At 38.7% G+C, this 20,401-nt stretch overlaps 1 protein-coding gene across 2 annotated transcripts in view; it reads left to right on the top strand.

The window, feature by feature from the left end:
- The first annotated feature begins 7,688 nt into the window (after positions 1–7,688).
- LOC122746633 (olfactory receptor 52B4-like) overlaps positions 7,689–20,401 on the top strand; it is a 69,278-nt gene continuing 56,565 nt past the window's right edge. Inside the window, exons 1-2 of one of the 2 annotated variants that reach the window (XM_043992424.1) lie at positions 7,689–8,181; positions 13,497–16,165. In XM_043992424.1, coding sequence (XP_043848359.1) covers positions 13,508–14,458 — 951 coding nt within the window. In that variant the 5' untranslated portion in view covers positions 7,689–8,181; positions 13,497–13,507 and the 3' untranslated portion in view covers positions 14,459–16,165. Of the gene's footprint in view, positions 8,182–13,496; positions 16,166–20,401 lie in introns of those variants that run through there. The other variant, XM_043992425.1, reaches the window with a different exon arrangement.

Here is a 20,401-nt window from a genome sequence, read left to right as displayed (position 1 = left end):
TTGCAACATCTGTTACTAAATAGTCTTTTCTTCTATGTCTTATAAAAATATTAAACAAATATATTTTATGTAGAAAATGACCAATAATCTTTTAGTGCGCAATTAATTGTCCATTAAGTTTTAACATTCCATCTCAACTTTACAGTTTTATTTTTAACTGATTTTTGACAAGACAATCCTTTAATTCATTTTGGTCAGAAATTTATCTTTTGGGAAATTGGTGTGAAACAGAATTACATATTTTATACTAGCTCATATGTACTATGGTGAGATTTTAAACATTTCATTTCATGAATCTTATGAAAAAGATCAACATGGGTAGTAAAAAAAACCAAAAACAAAAAATAAAATCATTACTCCATTTATTACTCTCCCCAAAAGGAAGACAAATTCTATGGTTCTGAATCACTGGTTTCTTTCCAGAAGAGTGATTTACCTGCCAAAAGGAAACAGTTCTCTTTGGACAAAATGCAAAATTACTGCAGAAAGAAGTTATAAAGGAAAGTTTAAAGACACAAAATTTAATTTTGGCTCAAAAATTTAATTTGGTTAACACTGCTGCATAACTTAGGTGAAGTTCTCTTCTGCTATTTTTTTCCCTTGACAAATAAAATTAGAGAAACCAGGATGCCAATTAGCAATGAAAAGAAGTTATTTGATGAAGACAATTTTTTTAATCCATCTATCAGAGTGGATACTTTATTTGTCACAATTACTAGCCTTTAAATAGTTGTGCAGTAAACCTAAGTGATATTTAATTCACTTGTGATTTGAAAAAAGAAGTAAAATAATAATGATCCAATAAACAATATTGGAATTTACTCACTGAAAACTTATAAAAGAGCATAGGATGAAGATATTATAGACTTGGCTTCAGGTCATCTAAAATAATTTCATGGGAATACCCTATTTAGTATTGTCTTTTCACAGTACCTTTTAAAAAACATTTGCTATCGAAACATTCCAAATGTTCAGAGCTTAATGGGAAATGGGATCACTGTCTAAAATTTTCCCTAAAAAAGAACTGCTTAAGCAGAAATATCCTATTTTGTTTTAACACAGTTCTGTATAGGAATACTGTGTTTATAACTTGCTCTTGGATCTTTTTAGGGGGGAGAAAATCAGTTTTGTTGCCTAGACTTTCTTTAAATAGCTAGTTTCTTTTGAGATCAAAAATTACTACTAACCTCTTCTCCCCTCCACCCCCCTGCTCCCCAACCCATTCCTAACCTCAACAAAAAAAGAAAGAAAACCTTCAATCAAAGTAGTTGATAAAATAAGTTGTACAATTACCAAAAATTACCTAACTGTAATAATACCTGTTTTAAGTCTCACATTCACATGTGCACAGACTAATGAGTGAAAGAATTTATTTTCCACTAAGATTGAAATGAGATTTGGGATGGAAAAGTTCAGGGGAGAGTGTTTTTCTACATATATTTTAATATTGTGATTATAAATAAACATTTTGAGTACTTTATGTATTAGTGCTAATGTGAATGATAAAATGTAAACTTGAAAATGCCCTTTTTGAACTTTTCTGGATAGATACTCTGTAAATCAAGAAAATTAACTGTCAGGCTCCTGGAATTACTATCATATCAAAGCATTGTTTTTTTCCTATGCTGGAAATAAATTTCTGCTGAATAGTGTTTAATTTTTCAAAAAAAACCCCAAAACCACTATGGGGACCAGTCTGAGTCAGGCCCAGCCCAGAACATCCTATTAAGTTTCAAAAAGTCCTTAGAGGAATTTATGCAGGAATATTTAGAACAATTGCAGCAGAATCCACAGAACAAGCTTTCTGTCCCACTATTTCTTATGTCATAGAGTCACTGATTTCTGATCAATCCATTCCAATCTTCAAGGACTTTGATACTTGGGCAAAGTTTTGTATCTCTTGTAATAAGTTGTTTATTCTTCTGCCAAGTTTTTCTTCTAGAGCTCTCCATTCTTTTCTAGTGCTTTCTTCTAAAATTCTTATTTCATTTATAATATCATTTGAAAACTTATTTTGTTTCCGTGAAGAATTCTAGTTGACCTTATGGCTAAGCTATGTTTTTGGTTGAGGATTGTTAATGTTTGTAGTTATTCTCCTTGGATATCGCTAGATTCATGATATTTCTTTATTCTCAGTGTTTTCTTTTGTTTAATGATTTTTACCAGTCTTAATCCATTAATTGGAACTTTGCATTAGGACCAGGCTTGGCACACTTCTGGAGGAAGACAGACATTTGTTTGGACCTTATATTTATTAAATAGGATTTTACTACTTCTTCCTCTGGATATTGAATATTTTGTTCTTCAGAGAGGGGTGCCACAGGCCATTGAGCTGTAGACTTCCAGTTCCCTAGTTCGATGTAGCAGAGTATATATAATTGATTCCTTTCTGGTTTGTGCTTTGTAGCTTCCCAATTCCAATTCAGAGTCTAGGCGACATAATTATAGGCTGCCCTTGGACTGAGATCTCCCCTATGAAGCCATGAAGCCATGAGAAACAGCCCCTGATCTCTGACCTCTACATTTGTTCTTTTCTATTCTAGTTGAAGGGAATGGAGCCTCCATCCTTGTGAGTTTCAAAGGTTAGGAGGGTTTCCTGCATGAGCCCTCATATTTGTAATGAACATGTCCTGGTTTATTCTCACAGAGCTGTACTTCTTAACACCTGGCCCTTAAAGTTTTGTATCCTGGGTAGCTTTGCAGTTATTTTTTTAAGACCATTGACTTGTGTCCTTACTGGCTATTGTTATAGGCCACCACCACCCCACTTTACCCCCCCTTCTGCCTTTGTTAGGGCCCAGTGACTAGTACACCAATTCCAGTTAACCACTTAACATTGATTCACTTTTACAAAGGGATATTTTCTTCAAAGATGTAACAAGAACAAACATTTCAATAGCTTTCCCTCCCCAATGTCTCAGCAGCACAGGCTTAGATCTTTTCCTACATAACATTGGTCCCACCAAATTAATCACCAGAAGTGGCATTACTGCTGGATGAGTTATAGTCTCCTCTTTAAACTGGCCTAGATCCAGAAGGTCACTCCTGTGGTTTACTCCTTGCTCATCACAACTATTCCAGAATTAGGCTCCTAAGCTTTTCTGCTAGGACAGATTCTATAAGAATCTCCAATCCCTTCAATATATTATCTTAGACAAATTTGAGCATCTTTGTTAATTGGAATGACTTTCCTAAAATGTGGGGTCACAATCTAATGCAAGGTGTGGGTGGTTGGGAAGATAGTGGTACCCTTCACAGTAATTAGGAAGAGAGGAAGGCTTGGGGTGAGGGGGTGAGAGAGGAAGACAATGAGTTAAGTCTTGTAGATGTTGAATTTAAGTTGTCTAGGGGACATCCACTTTGAGATATCCAACAAACAGCTGGAAATATGAGCCTGGTTAGGAGAGGGCTTGGGGCTGGATAAGTAGATATGAGCTAGAGATGCCAGTTGCATCGATGGGGACAGATGAGACCAACAAGAAAAACAGTATAGAGAAGAATACAAGAGGGCTAAGACAAAAACTCTGGGAACACATAGCATACTTGACCTGGAAGAAGATCCAGTATAGAAGACTGAGGACTGGTCAAATAGGTATGAGGAGAACCAGGAGAGAGCAGTGTCATGAAAATGTAGAGAGGGGAGATTATCAAGAAGAGGAAGATCAGGGGCAGCTAGGTGGCACAGTGGATAAAGCACTGACCATGGATTCAGGAGGACCTGAGTTCAAATCCGAACTCAGACATTTGACACTTACTAGCTGTGTGACCCTGGGCAAGTCACTTAACCCTCATTGCCCTGCCAGAAGAAGAAGGAGATCAACAGTGTCAAAGGCTACAGAGATGTCAAGAAAGAAGGAACTGGGAAAGTCCACTAGATTTGGCAATTAAGAGATCATTGGTATCTTTAAAGAGAGCAATTTCAACTAGATGATAAGGTCAAAAGCCAGTCTGTAAAGAATCAAGAAAATATTGAGAGGAAAGAAAGTGGAGAAATCAATTCTATATAGCCCTTTCAAGGGAGGAGAGATGTGGGACAAAAGCTAGCAGTCATGGATGGATCAAGTGAGGTTTATTTTCTTTCTTTCTTTTCTTTTGTTTTGTTTGAGGTTAGAGGAGACCTGGGAGTATTTATAGGTAGTAGGGAAGCAGCCAGTAAATTGAGAGAGATAGGTCAGTGGAGATGACAGAGGGATAAATCTGCTGGAAATGAGATGGAATGAGATTGTTTGTGCCTGTAGATAAACTTGTCTTGGCAAGAATGACCACTCATATGGGTGAAGGAAGAGATAATGGCAGAAGGCACCTGAGTGAAATGAGATAGGGAGAAGGGAAGAAGGTGTTCTTGACAAATGGTCTTCATTTTTATCAGTGAAATCTGAGGAAAGTTCTCAGTGGAGAGGGTGATGGGAGGGAAAGCCATGGAAAGTTTGAAGAAGTATGAAAAGTTTGAGAAAAGCCACTATTATGACTGGAAAATTATGTTGATTAGAGAGGTTGTAAAAGGATTGCCTTGTGACAGTAAGGGCCTTATTGAGATTATGTAACATAAATTTATTGTGGAGATAGTATGGTTTTCTGATTTTCTCCAATTTCATTTATAAGTCAAAGCAAAGCAGTACAGCCTAATTTGGCTGTGAAGTTGAAGAACTGAGATGTAGAGAGGTCATAAAATTTATTGCACCCTCTAAGAAACATGAAGAAAATATCATTCTGAGCTGAGGAGACTGAGATGAAGGGGAAAGCTTGGGAAAAACTTGTTGACCTAAAGAAAATAATTAAAATGCAAAAAGCAGAGCATTCTCTGATGGGGTAGAGAGTAAATAGTACAGAAACTGAAAGATAATGTTACTTTCTTTCCAACTCCTGGGATCAGGACAGCAGATAAACTTGCAAATATAATGTGGCTCTAGTAAAAGCAACTGAATGAAAATTAAAAAAAAAAGTAAGAGCAAAGGCAACAGATCTTGGGAGTAATACAAGGCTAGGGCTAAGTGAAGTAAACTTGGCAAGAGGAAAATAAGGCAAGAGGTCAGTGTAGAAACAAAGGGGTCTAGATGGTGTAGGGAGGCAAGTAGTGTCAGTACAGGAGTGATGTCATAGGAAAGGGCTGAACATGGAAGTGGAATGAACCTTTGGTAGTGATGGCAAGATCAAGCATATGACAATTTCTGTGTGTAACTGAGGTGGATTGGAGGAGTAGGTCATAAGGAATAATTAAGTTGAGGAACTGAGAGTTTAGGATGCTGGAGTTCAATATATAGGTCAAAATCCTCTATTACAAGGGCAAGAATTAGAGTGGAGAGAAAGATTATGATCCAGGCACTGACCTCTTTGAGGAGAAAAGGGCAGTATCCTATAGGTCAGTAGATCAAGAGCTACCAGAATCTTGATTGGGTCATAAATATGGATTCAATGAAGGTCAAAAGAGATATTATTGAGTGGTGGTAGTAGAGGGAGAACCTGCAAGTGGTAATGGAAAGCAAGTATTCCAACCCCCTTATGACCAGCAAGGCAGAGGATATGAGTGAAAGTGCAATCAGTGCTGGAAAAGGTGACCAGGGAGTCATAATCAGTAGAGAAACAAGTTTCACTGAGAGTCAGAAGATAGGACTAGGAAAGGAAATATTTTAAGATGATAGCAAATTTGTTACACATGGACCAGAGACCATGTAGGAGGGCTGGGTAGCTTTAGAGTCTGAAATTGGAGAGTCTCAGTTGAGGGGTGTAATGATTGGAATGATGCCACCTACTGGAGACTTGCTGTGGGAAAGCTCCACCGTGAGGAAAATGCCTCAGAGGCATTGTGGCTTTTCCTTGGCGTCAGGAAATGACGTTTGCTCATGGGTGCTGTCTATCAAGGCTACCAGTCAATCAACTTGAGGAGCCTCCTATTTTCTGGGAGGAGACAGGAAGGAGGAGAGGGAGCCTTTGCGGAGAGCTCTTGCGTTTTTTGGGTTCCTGACTTGGTGGTGGCGGTGGTGGCAGAGGACTTCACAGGAAATTTGAGGAAAGATAGGAATGCCAGGCTGTTGGAATTCTGTTCTCAATCTTTTTCTTTCTATTTTCCAATAAACCCTTAAAAACCTAAACTCGGTTTTATCAGTGATTTTAGTCAGTTTCCCCCAAAACTGGGGGAACATATTAGAATCCACATTTAGAATCTTAAATTACACAGGGGAATATGAATGTTGTTATTGTTGGTCCTTCATTCTACAAGAGGACCATGACTTGCAGGGAATTGGATTTAAGTGATGGAGGGCTATGCCATCTGGGTCTAGTGACAAGATATATATCAGGACAAGTGGAGATGGCCCTGGATGTTTAAGGCAATTGGGGTTAAGTGATTTGCTCAGGGTCACACAGCTAGTAACTGTCTGAGGTGAGATTTGAACTCAGGTTCTCTTGACTCCAGGGCCAGTGCTCTATCCGCTGTACCACCTAGCTGTCCCAGAAATAAAGGAGTATTAAGAAACCAGTGGGAAAGAGAACATAGCTTGAATAGTAGTAGTCTAGGGAGATTCACAATCACTGAGATGAGGAAGTAACTAGGTAGGAGTTTGTTCACTGCAGGCTGTCAATATCCCCTAGGAGATTGGCTTCAGGGTGGAATCTCAGGATATTAAGCAGCCATGTGTACCTAGAAACAAGTAGGGATACTCAAATGGGGGTAAGCTCAGACAAGTGACCCATAGAAGGAGCACAGTGAAATAGGATTTTTCTCTTCAGGCAGTCAAGCCCAGGCAGTCAAACTGTGGGGGAAGCTTGACAAAATGATACCTTTCTATTTCCAGCAAGCAAGCCAAGCCAGGAGACTGGTGGATGGAGCACAATGTTTGCTCAATACAATTTAGAATATTTTTATTCCATATTAATTTGCTTATGCTCCCCAAGGGCTTCTTGCACTAAATTTATAGAATTTGCACATAGGATAAATCTTTTGACCTATAGTACGGTGTTATCTTTGACAGCTTAACTATATTCAACATTTATTAGGAGATTTGCACATTCTAAAAATGGTGGTTAAGGGTTAGGGAAAATAAAGACAAAAAGGGAATAATCTTTGCTCTTAAAAAGTTTACAATCTACGAGGGTGGAGAAATATACATATTAATAAATTCCTTTCATGTAGATTCTCTTCATTATTAAGTCCCTGATGATAAATCAAGGATGATGAATAGTTTTGAAGATCTGTGCACATTCACTACTGCGGTTCTCTCTCCAATATACATTTTCGTATTTTTAAGTAAGTGTTCCTGTGCTTCCAAATGTATTACAATAAAGAGTTAGCTTCCAGTCCAAATTATTTCATATAGAATAGGGTCTTATCTTTGAAAGGTTTTCTTCCATTTATTACAAAGGGTTCCTCTCCACTATGAGATTTCCCATTATTTTCTAGAATTGGGGGCCTATTTGGGGGGTTAGATTCTGCTCCTGTGTGGGTGGATCCCTGGATACTCTAGGACTACATAGCCACAGGGAAGTACCGAAATGCAGCTCCTCACCTGCCCTAAAATCACTCTCATTAATCTAATCCGGGAACTCCTTCCAAAGCGTCCACCTCTCCCTTGTCCAGCTCCTCCTCTGCAAGCCGGTACTTCCTTCCTCCAGGGCCACGGGGCTTCCGGAAGTTTGGCTCTAAGGGGAGACCACGTGTCCCGTTCTTCCTCTTCCGCTCATATGGGAGTGGGCCCAGCTCGGAGTCGAGTTCTGCTGCGCCTGCGCAGGAGCTGCCAGGCTCGTCGTCTAAGGATGTCTTCCTTCTGGAAATATAGGAGTGGAGAGGTCAGAAAACTAAGGTCGTGCCTGGGCTGGCGGTCTGACTCATAGCCAATGGGTGGACCTTTTCCCTGACAAGAAGGAGATCGGGAACATTACAGCTGGGCAGATCTTGAAAGTGGCAGGGGAGGAGAGGAAGGTGACGCACTGAAGGTGTGCTTGGCGCCCCTCAGCTCCTTTCCTCGTTTCTCCCGCTAGAGGGGGCCAGTGTCCCGAAGTTGCTGCGGCGAGACACTGGCTCCCCTTCTCCACCCGTTCCCTTGCAGAATAAGGCATGAGGAGCAAATGGGAAGATAAATGCCGTCCATACTGAACAGTGTCAGTGATTGGTGGAATTAAACATAGGAATGTGGGACAAAGACTGGGCTTTGAGTTCAGCTCTTTCAAGCTCTTCCAACTCTTAAGGTAAAGATTTTTTTTTTCTCCCCCAGATTCATTATTTAATATGTGCAAGGTACTGGGGACACAAAGGCAAACATGAAACTCCCTGCTCTGTGTTGCATAATATTAGGGAATAGACAAATACCAAATAAAGAGAATAGACAAAGTATGTAAGCTGTCAGTCAATAAACATTTATTAAGGGATTACTAATGACAAGCACAGTGATAAAGGGACAAGGGGTATACAAATATAAGGGGAAAGACCTTGGTTGCCTTCAAGAAGCTTACATTCTAATGGTGGAATACAACACATTAAAAAAAAAAAAAGCAGAAAAAGGGGATGAAAGATGAAGATATCCAGCAGGGGCAAGACAGAAATCCAGAGTACATTCTAGTGATGAATGCAGACAAAGAGATAGAATACAGCCAGGGGAAGAGACCTATGTAGGAGATGGAAAAAAATATTAGGCATAGAAAGTATGCTGGAGAAACTCTAGTTTTCTTTCTTTGGTGACCTGTTAGCAATACACAACTGGAATATTGCATTAGATTGTGACCCCACATTTTAGGAAGTCATTCCAATTGACAAAAATGCTCAAATTTGTCTAAGATAATATATTGAAGGGATTGGAGATATCTAAGTTGGAAAAGAAAAGGAATTAGGGGGACATGATGTCTATGCACTAAGTTTTTGAAGGGCTGTCAGAAAGGAAAGAACTTAGAATTTCTCTACTCGGTCCCTTAAGGTTGAAGGTGGAACAGTTTGTGAAAGTTATAAAAAATTCAAATATTTTTTATGTTTAGAAAACCTTCTCAAAATTTGAGCTAGCGAAAAATGTAATGTTGTTAGTGGGTTCTGCCATAGTGAAGGTCTTCAAACAAATGCTGGGTAACCACTTGTCTATGCTGTTATATAGAGTAAAACTTCTTAAACTATGGGTCGAAACCCCATAGGGAGGTTGTGTAGCTGAATGTGGGAGTTGTGAAAAGTTTTTCAGTAAATGTTTAATTTTATACCTATTTTATATACTTATATACCCAGGGTCCCGTAAAAATTTCTCTCACTAAAAGGGGTCATGGGTGGAAAAAGTCCAAGAAGCCCTAGTAGAGAGGAATCTTTTTCAGGTATAATTTAGACTAGATTGTCCCTGAAGTCCTTTTTGGCTCTGTAATAACAATTATCACCCTCATAAAATAGTAATAAGAAGGCAAGTTTCTGTCTTAGACCCTCTTTTTTTCTTTGCTCCATACTCTTAGAATCTCCCAGTTCCCATAGATTTAACTTACTATCCTCTCAATTCAGGTAACTCCAAGATACAGGGCTTGTCTCCCCTCAGAGCTTCAGCCCCTCATCACCAATTTCCCATTGGACATTTCAAATTGGATATCCCATAGACTTCTTAAACACAAAATGTCTGAAAATGAACTCATTATATTCCCTCCTTTCTCCCAGACATACTTATTTCTGTCAAAGAGACCATCATCCTTAAAGTCTCCCAAATTTGAAACCTCAGCATTGTCCTCTACTCCTCTCTCTTAGCCCACATATCCAATCAGTTGTTAATATTGTCAATTCTACCTTTATAAGATCTCTTGCATACTTACACCTCTCTCTATTTACAGAGCTACTACCTTAGTTGAAACCCTCCTCACCACGTACTTGCCTAAGATTATTTCAAATGTTCAAATTGGTTTCCTTGCCTCAAGTTTATTACCACTCCAGTCCTTCCTAAATTGCTGTAAAATACTTTTCTTTATGTACTCAACCAATGTCCGTTAACTTCCTATTGCCTCTAGGATAATTTTTTTTATATTTTCCCACCCAGGATTTCTGAAAAAAGCACATACATTGATTTTTCTAATAGAGTATCCATGTTTAGAAAATCATGCAGCACAGGAGTGGTGGGGATGCTGGTGTCAAAAGCTCCACCATTATTATACATAGTACTTAGCTACCTGCTAACTCTTCTTCCAAGGAAAAACCAAGGACATAAAAGCAGTGTTCCCATCACCCTCAGCATATCAGCCTTCAATCTGGAATGCAAATCATGTCCAAAGTTCCTAATGCTGTGACCTGAGACAAATAACTCGAAGCCTCCCAAAATATGCTCCTTATTTATGAGGATTACATGAATTAGGAAAGAAATGAGGATGAAGAGAGATACACCTACAGAGAGAAATACCATAACCCTTACCCAAAACAACCCTACCCCCAAATGAATGCCTCTAATGCCAACTCTCACCCTAACCCTAAATCTGACTCCAACACTGACTCTAGCTTTACTCTCTCCAACTCTAACCCATATTCTCATATTTGGTCTTCACAACATTCCTGAAATAGACGGAATGGTAATATAAGAGTAGTTTTGATTTACCTAAAGGCATACAGCTAGTAAGTGGCAGACCTGGAATTAGAATTCAGGTCACAGGAACCTGGATTTGGGTTCAGGTTAGGATTAGGGTTAGATTAGGGTAGCTAACCCTAACCCTAAAAGGTACCTCTGACATTAACTTCTCAAACTAACATGCATTTAGTCATCTGAGTATTCCTGGGGCCCTTCCCTCTGACTGATTAATTCTATCTCAGCTATACTGATTTCTCTACATTATTCCCCTCCCCTCCACACATCCCCACCCTAATCCTCTCCCCCATCCCCCCACTTCCCCTTCGTGGAGTTAAGATAACACTGTCAAGTTAAGTGATGGTTACAATAACACATGTGCCTTACTATGGAGATGCCTTTACAATGACAGAGAAATAAAAGAGAGGGACATAGACAGAAACAGAAAGAGAAATACAAAGATAGAGACAGACAGAAATGTAAATTAATCCTCCCTTGTGGGAGATAACTAAGATTCTAAGAATATGACCCTCTGGGACTGGCGAAGAGGAGAATAAACAGTGCTACTGCTCCTGTGCTTTTTATTCGAGTGTCACAGCAATCATTGGACACTTTTTGGCTGGTGTAGTCACTACCTGATGCTGGTAAGGAAACCACCTGAAACTGGTCATTTGATCAGTCAGGTGCTCTGGATGGGAGACAGGTCATGAGAGGAGGACATGGTAGTGATGAATGACAGAGGGACTTGTCCAGGGATCAATAACAAGGTGAAATTATAAGGATGGAATAGGAAATTCTGGGCTTCAAGGTTGTTTTTTTTCCTTTGGGTTATATCATCATACATTTTAGAGCTGGCAAGGAATATAAAAACCATGGAGCACAACCCCTTTATTGTACAAATAAAGAAACTGAGGCTAAGAGAGATTAAATGACTTGCACATAGTTGTAATGCTGGTTACTGTATGAAGCCGGATTTGAACCTACTTCTTATACTTATTCCAAGTCTAGTGCCACATACACTGACTTACTATGTCTTTTGGTAATAGTGAGTAAAGGAAACAAGAGACCCATGCACTGGAGTCTCACAGCAGAGAATGAGGATTTTTTTCTTTGAGGTCAGCATAAAAAGGCTGCCCTTCTCTAATGCCCTCAGAGAGAAAGGCATCCTTCTTTCTATCTGGTCCTGGGTGCTTCCACCATCCGGAGAATTTAAAGAATCTCTTCATTAACATGGGTCTTTGAGGACACATACAGCTTTGCCCTTCATTTCTTTCTCCAGGGCTCCTTTTAAGTGATCAACGCATAAGTCCATAATTTTGAATGAAAGTCTCCTTTCCTGCCATCTGAGACCTCATAGGACCCAGGCTATGTTGAGTCTGTATGCTATATCAACCACAGGTGCCTACCTTAGAGTTTGTCAAAAGAAACAGACTACTTTCACCTCTGTTTCATCCTCATGTTAGCCATACTGTCTCTCAATTTCCATTTTCTGAGAAAAAATATATTTCTGGCTACTGAGAGGAATGACCCTCGCATGCATGCAATCTTTGGATAGGCTGCTGGTTGTTTTATCTTCTCATAGTCTTGACCTTGGCAGGTAAATAGTGCAATGGTTAGAGTATTGAATTTTGAATCAGGGAGATCAGAGTTGGAATCCTACTTGAGATATTTCCTAGCTGTGTGACCCTGGACAAATAATTTAATCTCTCTCTTACAGCCTCAGTTTCCTCATGAGTAAAAATGGGGACAATAAGAGAATTTGCCTCACAGGATGGTTTTGTGAATCAGATGACATAATATATGTATAGTGTTTTGCAAACCTTAAGGTGCTGTATAAATGCTAGCTGCTACTACTTCTAGATTATACCTAATAATAAGCTTACATGTATAAAACACTTTAAAGTTTGCAAAGAACTTTACAAAATTATCACATTTTGTCCTCTCTATGGATCAATTATTATCTCCTTTTTACCTGTGAAGAAATTGGGACAGATGAAATGACTTGCCCAGGGTAACACAAGTAGTGTGAGGTCAGATTTCAACTCAGGTAATACTGAATCCACGTCCAGTGTTCTCCCCATGGCAATATCCTGTTGCTTTACTTAGAGTCATAAAGTATCAGATTTGAAAAGGATCTTAATAATCATCTACTCAAGTCTCTTCTTTTTATTGAACAGAAGCCTCTTCAGGTCAGTTTCCAGCTACTCAAAACCAGCAAGCTCTGGCTCTTGATCAGCTGAAACCTTTATTTGCTAATTTCTCAACAACTCATGCTCTTTCCAAAGTACTCTTTCTTTCCATAAGATCCCGAGGCAGTGTTGAAAGAACTATATAGGTTTCAAGGAATATTAGAAGGATCACTTTAGAGCTGAAAGTGGGAATGTATTGAAAGCAGCTCTGAGCCTGCAAGCAGAGTGGTTATACTTCTGAAATCAGTAATCTATAAATTAAAGTTTGAATCATTGTTTTGTTGATTGTCTAGAATTTTGAAAGGTTAATAATTAAGATAAATTTAATTGTAAATGTGCATACACATAGGTACATACCTATGTGTATGCATATTTACATGTACATGTTACAAAGTCATTATGTGTCTGTATTACATAAAAATTTCTTGAGCTCAGCACCTGTGCAGTAGAAGCCTCAGGGAATGAAGTCATCATCAGATCTTGAGGCCAGTGGTTGTAGGCTAATGATAAGAATAATAATAAAAGGAAGTGGTATTTACATAGCACTTTAAGGTTTATAAAGTGTTTTATAATTTCTCATCAACAAATAAAATAAAAGTGAACCATGTTCTTGGATAAAGAAAAAGAGTAATTATATATATATATATGTGTGTGTGTGTGTGTGAATAAAATTATATATGTATATGTGTGTATATGTATGTATATGTATATATGTATATAAATTTATATATATGTGTGTACATATACATATATATAAATCAGAAGTACTAAAGCCATCCTTTAATTGGAGATATTACTATCTTGACAGGGTGCCCTGCCATGAACATGGCCATCGCTAACAGCACTGTCATAAGCCACACATTTTTCTACCTTCTGGGCATTCCTGGCTTGGAGGATCAGCACATCTGGATCTCAATCCCATTTTTTACTTCCTATGTTATTGTCCTTCTTGGTAACAGCCTTCTCATCTTTATTGTTGTCACTGATCACAGCCTTCATGAACCCATGTATATCTTCTTATGCCTGTTGGCTGGACTTGACATCGGCCTCTCCACCATTACAGTTCCTAAAGCCCTGACCATTTTTTGGTTTAATTCTGGTGAGATATCCCTATATGGGTGTATTACTCAGTTGTTCTTTATCCACTCCACCTTCATTGCTGAATCAGGAATCCTTCTGGTAATGGCATTTGACCGCTATGTTGCCATCTGTTACCCATTGAGGTACACAACAATCCTTACCCCCTCAGTGATTGTAAAAACCAGTGTGGCTGTCTTCTTGAGAAGTGTTGCTACCATATTCCCCATAATATTCCTTTTGAAGAGGCTAACTTTCTGCAAAAATAATCTTCTCCCACACACATATTGTGAACACATTGGTTTGGCCAAGTATGCTTGTGCCAGCATTCGAGTGAATATCTGGTATGGTATATTTGTCCTTTTGATAACTGTGGTACTAGACATTATCCTCATTGTTACATCCTACTGTATGATTCTCCATGCCATCTTTCACATCCCCTCTCAGGATACTCGTCGCAAGGCTCTCAATACCTGTGGCTCCCATATCTGTGTCATCTCCCTTTTCTACATTCCAGGAATCTTCACAGTTCTGGTCCAAAGGTTTGGCAGACAGATCCCAGCTCATGTCCACATTTTAATGGCTAATGTCTGCATGCTGGCTCCTCCTGTGATGAACCCCATCATATACGGGATCAAGACCAAAGAGATCAGGGACAGAGTGTCTCATTTGTTGTTTCAGAGGCAAAGGTGACCTAAGCAATGATGGCTGCTGACAGTGCTGAACACACTAATGAGCAAAGATGATACTTCTGAACAAAGACAATGGTTTTGAACAAGGTGGGGGGTACAGAAATGTTTCAGAGAACAATTGAAAGAATTTTAAGACATAATAGTGTGGTGGTATATGCATGAAATAATAACCTAAGCATGAATTTTGTCTTTTCTTCTATGTATACCTTGGAGACAAATGACTAAAATTCTTTGGTTTTCAGTCTCTTCATATATCACTCAAATGTGAACAGCCAAACAAATTCCTCTTCCAAATTTTTCTATTTTTGTTGAAAGCTCCCCCTTTCTTCTCATAGGTTTGTCATTTTTTTCTTTGTTATCCTCAATACCTTCTTTCATCCTTCATGTACTCATCCATTTGCCAAATCTTGCCCCATGTCTAGAATACTTACTTTTCTCACCTTCACCTTATAGGATCCCTTTTGTTCTTCAAGAATCCCCTCAAATGCCACCTTATTCACGAAGCCTTTCCTGTTATGCCCAAGTGGAATGTCCTCCCTCCTTACCTGCCTTGTATTTAAAAAACCTGATATGTATTTATTGTCATTATATTTCTTTTATATCTGCAGTTATGTGTGTGCTTGTTGGTTTTCCCTTAGAATGTAAGGTCCTTGAGAGGAGAGATTGTTTTCTTTCTTTGAAATTGCCTTCCCAGAGGAGAGCATAATACTTGGCACCTAGTGTGTGGTTAAATATGCTTATTGGCTACTGGCTTTTTTGGTTGAACCAAGGTTTCTTTCAGCCCTAAGTCCTTTTATGCTTTTGGTTTTCTCATAGGCAGCACTGTGTATGTACCAGGAAGAACCTTGGCTTGGCAGTCAGGGGAACTGGATTCAGGTCTCAGTCTTGCCCCATACTATTCATGTCACCTTGAGCAGGCCATTTTTCTCTAAGTTTTAAGTTCATTATGCATATAATAAAAGGATTTGAAATAGATGTTATATAAAATTTCTTTGTCTCTAAAATAGCTGTTGATTTCATGAATAAAATGACTGCTTGGTATTCTACTTCCTTTCCGCAAAAAAGTATTTTTATCTATTTTATGTTTATATATATATAAACTCTGAGCAGGACTGTTTCATTTTTGTTCCCTAGCACCCAGTACAGTCCCTAGCACATAGTAGGTACTTATGAAAATCCTTTTTTATTTTAATGTATCGTGAATTATTTTTAGTAGTAGGCCTATGAATTTCTAGGATTTTCTTACTCTGAAGATCTGTGATAGTCACCACCACCACCATCACTACTACCAACAAGAAGAAGAATAACAAGAAAAATTGTGAATTTATTTTTAGTAAAGGTTTTATGATGACAATTCAGTATGAAACTATTATCACCACAAACATAGGAGAGTAATCCTTTTGTTAAAAATCAATTAAATTTTATTTTCCACTTGAAATTCTTTCCCTTCACCTTTCTCTTCTTTTCTCCTTTGAGAAGGCAAGAAATATAAAACCCTTTTAAAATATGTATAGTTATACCAAAATTCCTGCATTTGCCATGGCCATAAAGACAGAAAAAAAGAAAAAGGGAAGTACAATTAAATAATACATGCTTTGATGTTCACTTTGAGTCTATCCTTCCTTTTAATAAAACTGGCTAGAATGTTTCATTAATTTTATTTTGAAATTGTGTTTAGTCTTTGTTTTGATCAGCATTCATAAGTTTGTCAGAGTTGATTGTCTTTATAATATTATTATTTTTACAATGTATTCTCTGGGACCTGTTCATTTCAGTTTACATCAATACAAAGTGGAAAGCCAAGTCTTCTCAGATTTACTATTTCATCCCATTTATGTACCATAACTTGATCAGCTATTTCACAGCTGATGGACATTTCCTCTATTTCCCAATTGTTGCTACCACAAAAAGAGCTGCTATAAATAATTGTGTACAAACAGTACTTTTTCCTTTCTTTAATCTCCTTCAACTATAGACAGAGTAGCAGCATCACTGGGTCAAATGGTATGACTAGTATAATATCTTTTGGATATAGTTCCAAATTGCTTTTCAGAATGGTAGGACTACTTCATAGCTCCATCAATAGTGCATTAATATATTTGTTTATGTATCAGAAGCTTGCTATATTTCATGGAGACATATGACAAATCTGCATATTACAAATGCAGACTCTCCAGCATTTTCTTCTTTTTGTCATCAGAGTAAATCTAAAGGGTATGAGGCATTACTTCAGAGTTGTTTTAATGTGAATTTCTTTAATTATTAGTGATTTAGAACTTTTTTCCTTAGGTTTATATATAGCTTGAGTTTCTTATTCTGAAAAGTTCCTATTCATGTCCTTTGACCATTTATCACTTAGCAATGGCAATAACTACTATATATTTCATTCAGTTCTTAGAAATACATTTTGGAATTGAGACCTTTATTGGAGCAAATTTTTACAAAAAGTTCACCTCACCTCCAAGTTTTCTGTTTCCCTTCTATTTTTTTTTTAGCAAGACACACTTTATTCTCTAAAAACTTTCAACCATGGAAACTCCACAAAAAGTGATGGGGAGTCTGAAAGCAGCAGCATGCTGGGGTGTGGGGTGGGCGTGGGGGATGTCTTTGCTGGATTCTGGATTAGGAAGACTATGTTAAGAAGCAGGATACAAGAGCCAGCAGGGAAATCCTATCCTACCTTTTGGGAGGGCAGGGGGATCATCAGTTTTCTCCTTGTACATAGATTGCATTTTTCATAAGACCTTCAGAGTTGTCTTGGATCATTGCATTGCTGAAAATAACTGAGTCATTCACAGCAAATCAACTCACAATATTATTTTTATTTTGTATACAGTACATTTCACTCTGTATCAGTTCATGTAGGTCTTTCCAGGTTTTACTTTTTTTTTTCCCCCAGGGCAATGAGGGTTAAGTGACTTGCCTGGGGTCACACAGCTAGTAAGTGTCAAGTGTCTGAAGCCAGATTTGAACTCAGATACTTCTGAATTCAGGGCCGGTGCTTTATCCACTGTGCCACCAGCTTCCACCTTTTTAGGTTTTTCTGATAGCATCCTGCTCATCATTTTTTTTTGTTTGTTTGTTTCTGATAAAGTAACTAACAAAAAAAATTATGTTTCAATCTGTGTTCAGATACCATCAGCTCCCTCTCTATAGATGGATTCCATTTTTCATAAGACATTCAGAGTTGTCTTAGATCATTGCACTGCTGAAAATAACCGAGTCATTCACAGTAGATCATCTCACAATATTACTGTTATTTTGTATACAGTACATTTTACTCTGCATCAGCTCATGTAAGTGTTTCCAGGTTTTTCTGATAGCATCTTGCTCATAATTTTTTAAATAGTAAACTACATTTATATAGTACTTTTTTTTTTTGGTGAGGCATTTGGAGTTGAGTGACTTGCCCAGGGTCACACAGCTAGTAAGTGTTAAGTGTCTGAGGCCACATTTGAATTCAGTTTCTTCTGAATCCAGGCCCGGTGCTCTATCCACTGTGCCACCTAACTGCCCCCTATATATAGTACTTTAAAGAGAGCTTTCCTTACAATACACCAGTGAGATTGATTATTGCAACAACAGTAACAGAAAACTTTTATATAGTACCTTAAACTTGAAAAAGAATTTTCTTCACAATAGCCCAGTAAAGTAAGTACCATCTGTTTTGCCCTTATCATCAATCAATCATCAATCCTCATCCCTTAATCCTCCCCTATCATCCTCAATTAATCTTCATCATTGTCAATCAATCCTCATCTTCTTCATTCAATCCTCCTCATAATCAATCAGTATTCCTCATCAATCAGTCCTCATCTTCCTCGAATCACCAGGAATCCATCCATCATTTTCATCGTCAGTCATCATCATCTTACTCTTGCCTCTGGTTCAAAATTTTTTTCACATTGTTAGCTGTTTCCCTCCACCCTATTACCTTCCTATGATATGTACTCTATTTTCTATCTTCTTTTACCCTGTCCTTCCTATAAAGTGTTTTGTTTCTAACTACCCCACCCTGCTCTGCCCTCCCTCCTTATCCCCTTCCCCTCCTACTTGCCTACAGAGTTAGATATCTTAAGACACCCAACTGAATACATATGTTATTGCCTCCTTGAGCCAACTCTGATGAGATTAAGGTTTTTGAACTAATTCTGATGAGTTTATTCACTTCCCCACTCCTCCCCCATCTCTCCCCCGTCCCCATAAGCCCTTTCCTGCTTCTTTCAAGTGAAATTTCACCCCATTCGACCTCTTCCCTTTCCCCTCTCCCAGTGCATTCCTATTCCCCCTCAATTTTAGCTTAAAGATGTCATCATGGGACAGCTAGGTAACACAGTGGACAAAATATCCACCCTGTATCCAGTAGGACCCAAATCCAAATCTGTCCTCAGACACAAGACACTCACCAAGCCTGACCACCCCACACAAAAAAAGATAAACAAAAAATAAGTGCTTTACAGATATCATCCCTTCATATTCAGTTCCCACCTGTTCCCTCTGTCTAAATTTATTCCTGGGCAGAGCCAGGATGACAGAGAGAAGCAGGATGTTGCCTGAGCTCTCTTGAATTTCCCTCAAAAAGAACATTAAATCAAGCCTCTAAACAGATTCTGAAATTACGTAACCTACAAAAAGACAGAGCGACACAATTTTCCAACTTGAGATAATTTAGAAGACTTCAGGAAAGGTCAGTCTCACTCTCACAAAAGGGGAGTGCAACACAGCTCAGCACAGCACAGCATGGAGAAGGGTCTAGGCAATTCAGCAGGAGGCTCTTGGCCAGAGCAGAGCAATTGAGGTCCCTTGATCCTGGCTCAATAAGCTGGTGGTGCAGCAGGCCAATTGTGAGATCCACTAGTAGAGAGGGCAGGCTGCAAGCTGGAGGGCCACCCATGGAACAGGCATGACTGGGCCAGGCCATCCCAGCACCAGGAGCATGCACAGGAAGCAAGCCCAGGGTGGGGAGGAATCCATAAGCCACAGAGGCCTCAGAGTAGAAAGCCAGTGACACAGCCCCAATCCCCAAGCCCAAGAAGCTTGAAACAGTGACCCTTGTACCCTGGGAGCAGACCTCAACTTAAAAAAAGAATAAGCCACAATATGAATAACAAAAAGAAAAGGGATCTTACCTTAGAGATCTTCTGTCTTCACAGGGAAGAGCAAAATACAAACTCAAATGAGGAAAATACTATCAAAATGCCTATATATGAAGCCTCAAGAAGAAAGATGAGTTGGTCTCAAGACCAAAAGACCTTCTTGGAAGAGCTCAAAAAGGATTTAAAAAATTAATTGAGGGCAGCTAGGTGGCATAGTGGATAAAGCCCTGGCCCTGGATTCAGGAGGACCTGAGTTCAAATCCAGCCTCAGACACTTTACACTTACTAGCTGTGTGACCTTGGGCAAGTCACTTAACCCTCATTATCCTGCAAAAACAAAACAAAACAACAACAAAAAATTAACTGAGAAAAAAATTAACTGAGAGAGGTAGAAGAAAAAAAGGGTAGAGAAATGAAAGCTACACAAGAAAATTATGAAAAAAGAATCAAAAGGAGCACCTACGTGGTGCAGTGGATAGAGCAGCAGTCCAAAATTCAGGAGGACCTGAGTTCAAACCTGGCCTCAAACACTTAACACTTACTAGCTGTGTGACTCTGGGCAAGGAACTTAGCTCTAACTGCCTCAAAAAAAAAATCAACAGCTTAGAAAAGGAAGCACAAAGATTGACTGAGAAAATAATTCCTTAAAAAATTAATTTAGCCAAATGGTAAAGGTGGTGCAAAAGATTAATGAAGGGCAGCTAGATGGCGCAGTGGATAGAGCACCGGCCCTGGAGTCAGGAGGACCTGAGTTCAAATCCAGCCTCAGGCACTTAATACTTGACTAGCTGTGTGACCCTGGGCAAGTCACTTAACCCCCATTGCCTCACTAAAAAAAAAATAATAAT

Source organism: Dromiciops gliroides, chromosome 3, assembly GCF_019393635.1.
Source record: "Dromiciops gliroides isolate mDroGli1 chromosome 3, mDroGli1.pri, whole genome shotgun sequence".
Classification (NCBI taxonomy): Eukaryota; Metazoa; Chordata; class Mammalia; order Microbiotheria; family Microbiotheriidae; genus Dromiciops; species Dromiciops gliroides.
The sequence above is the reverse complement of the archived record's forward strand: the minus strand, read 5'-3'. Positions and strand labels throughout refer to the sequence as shown.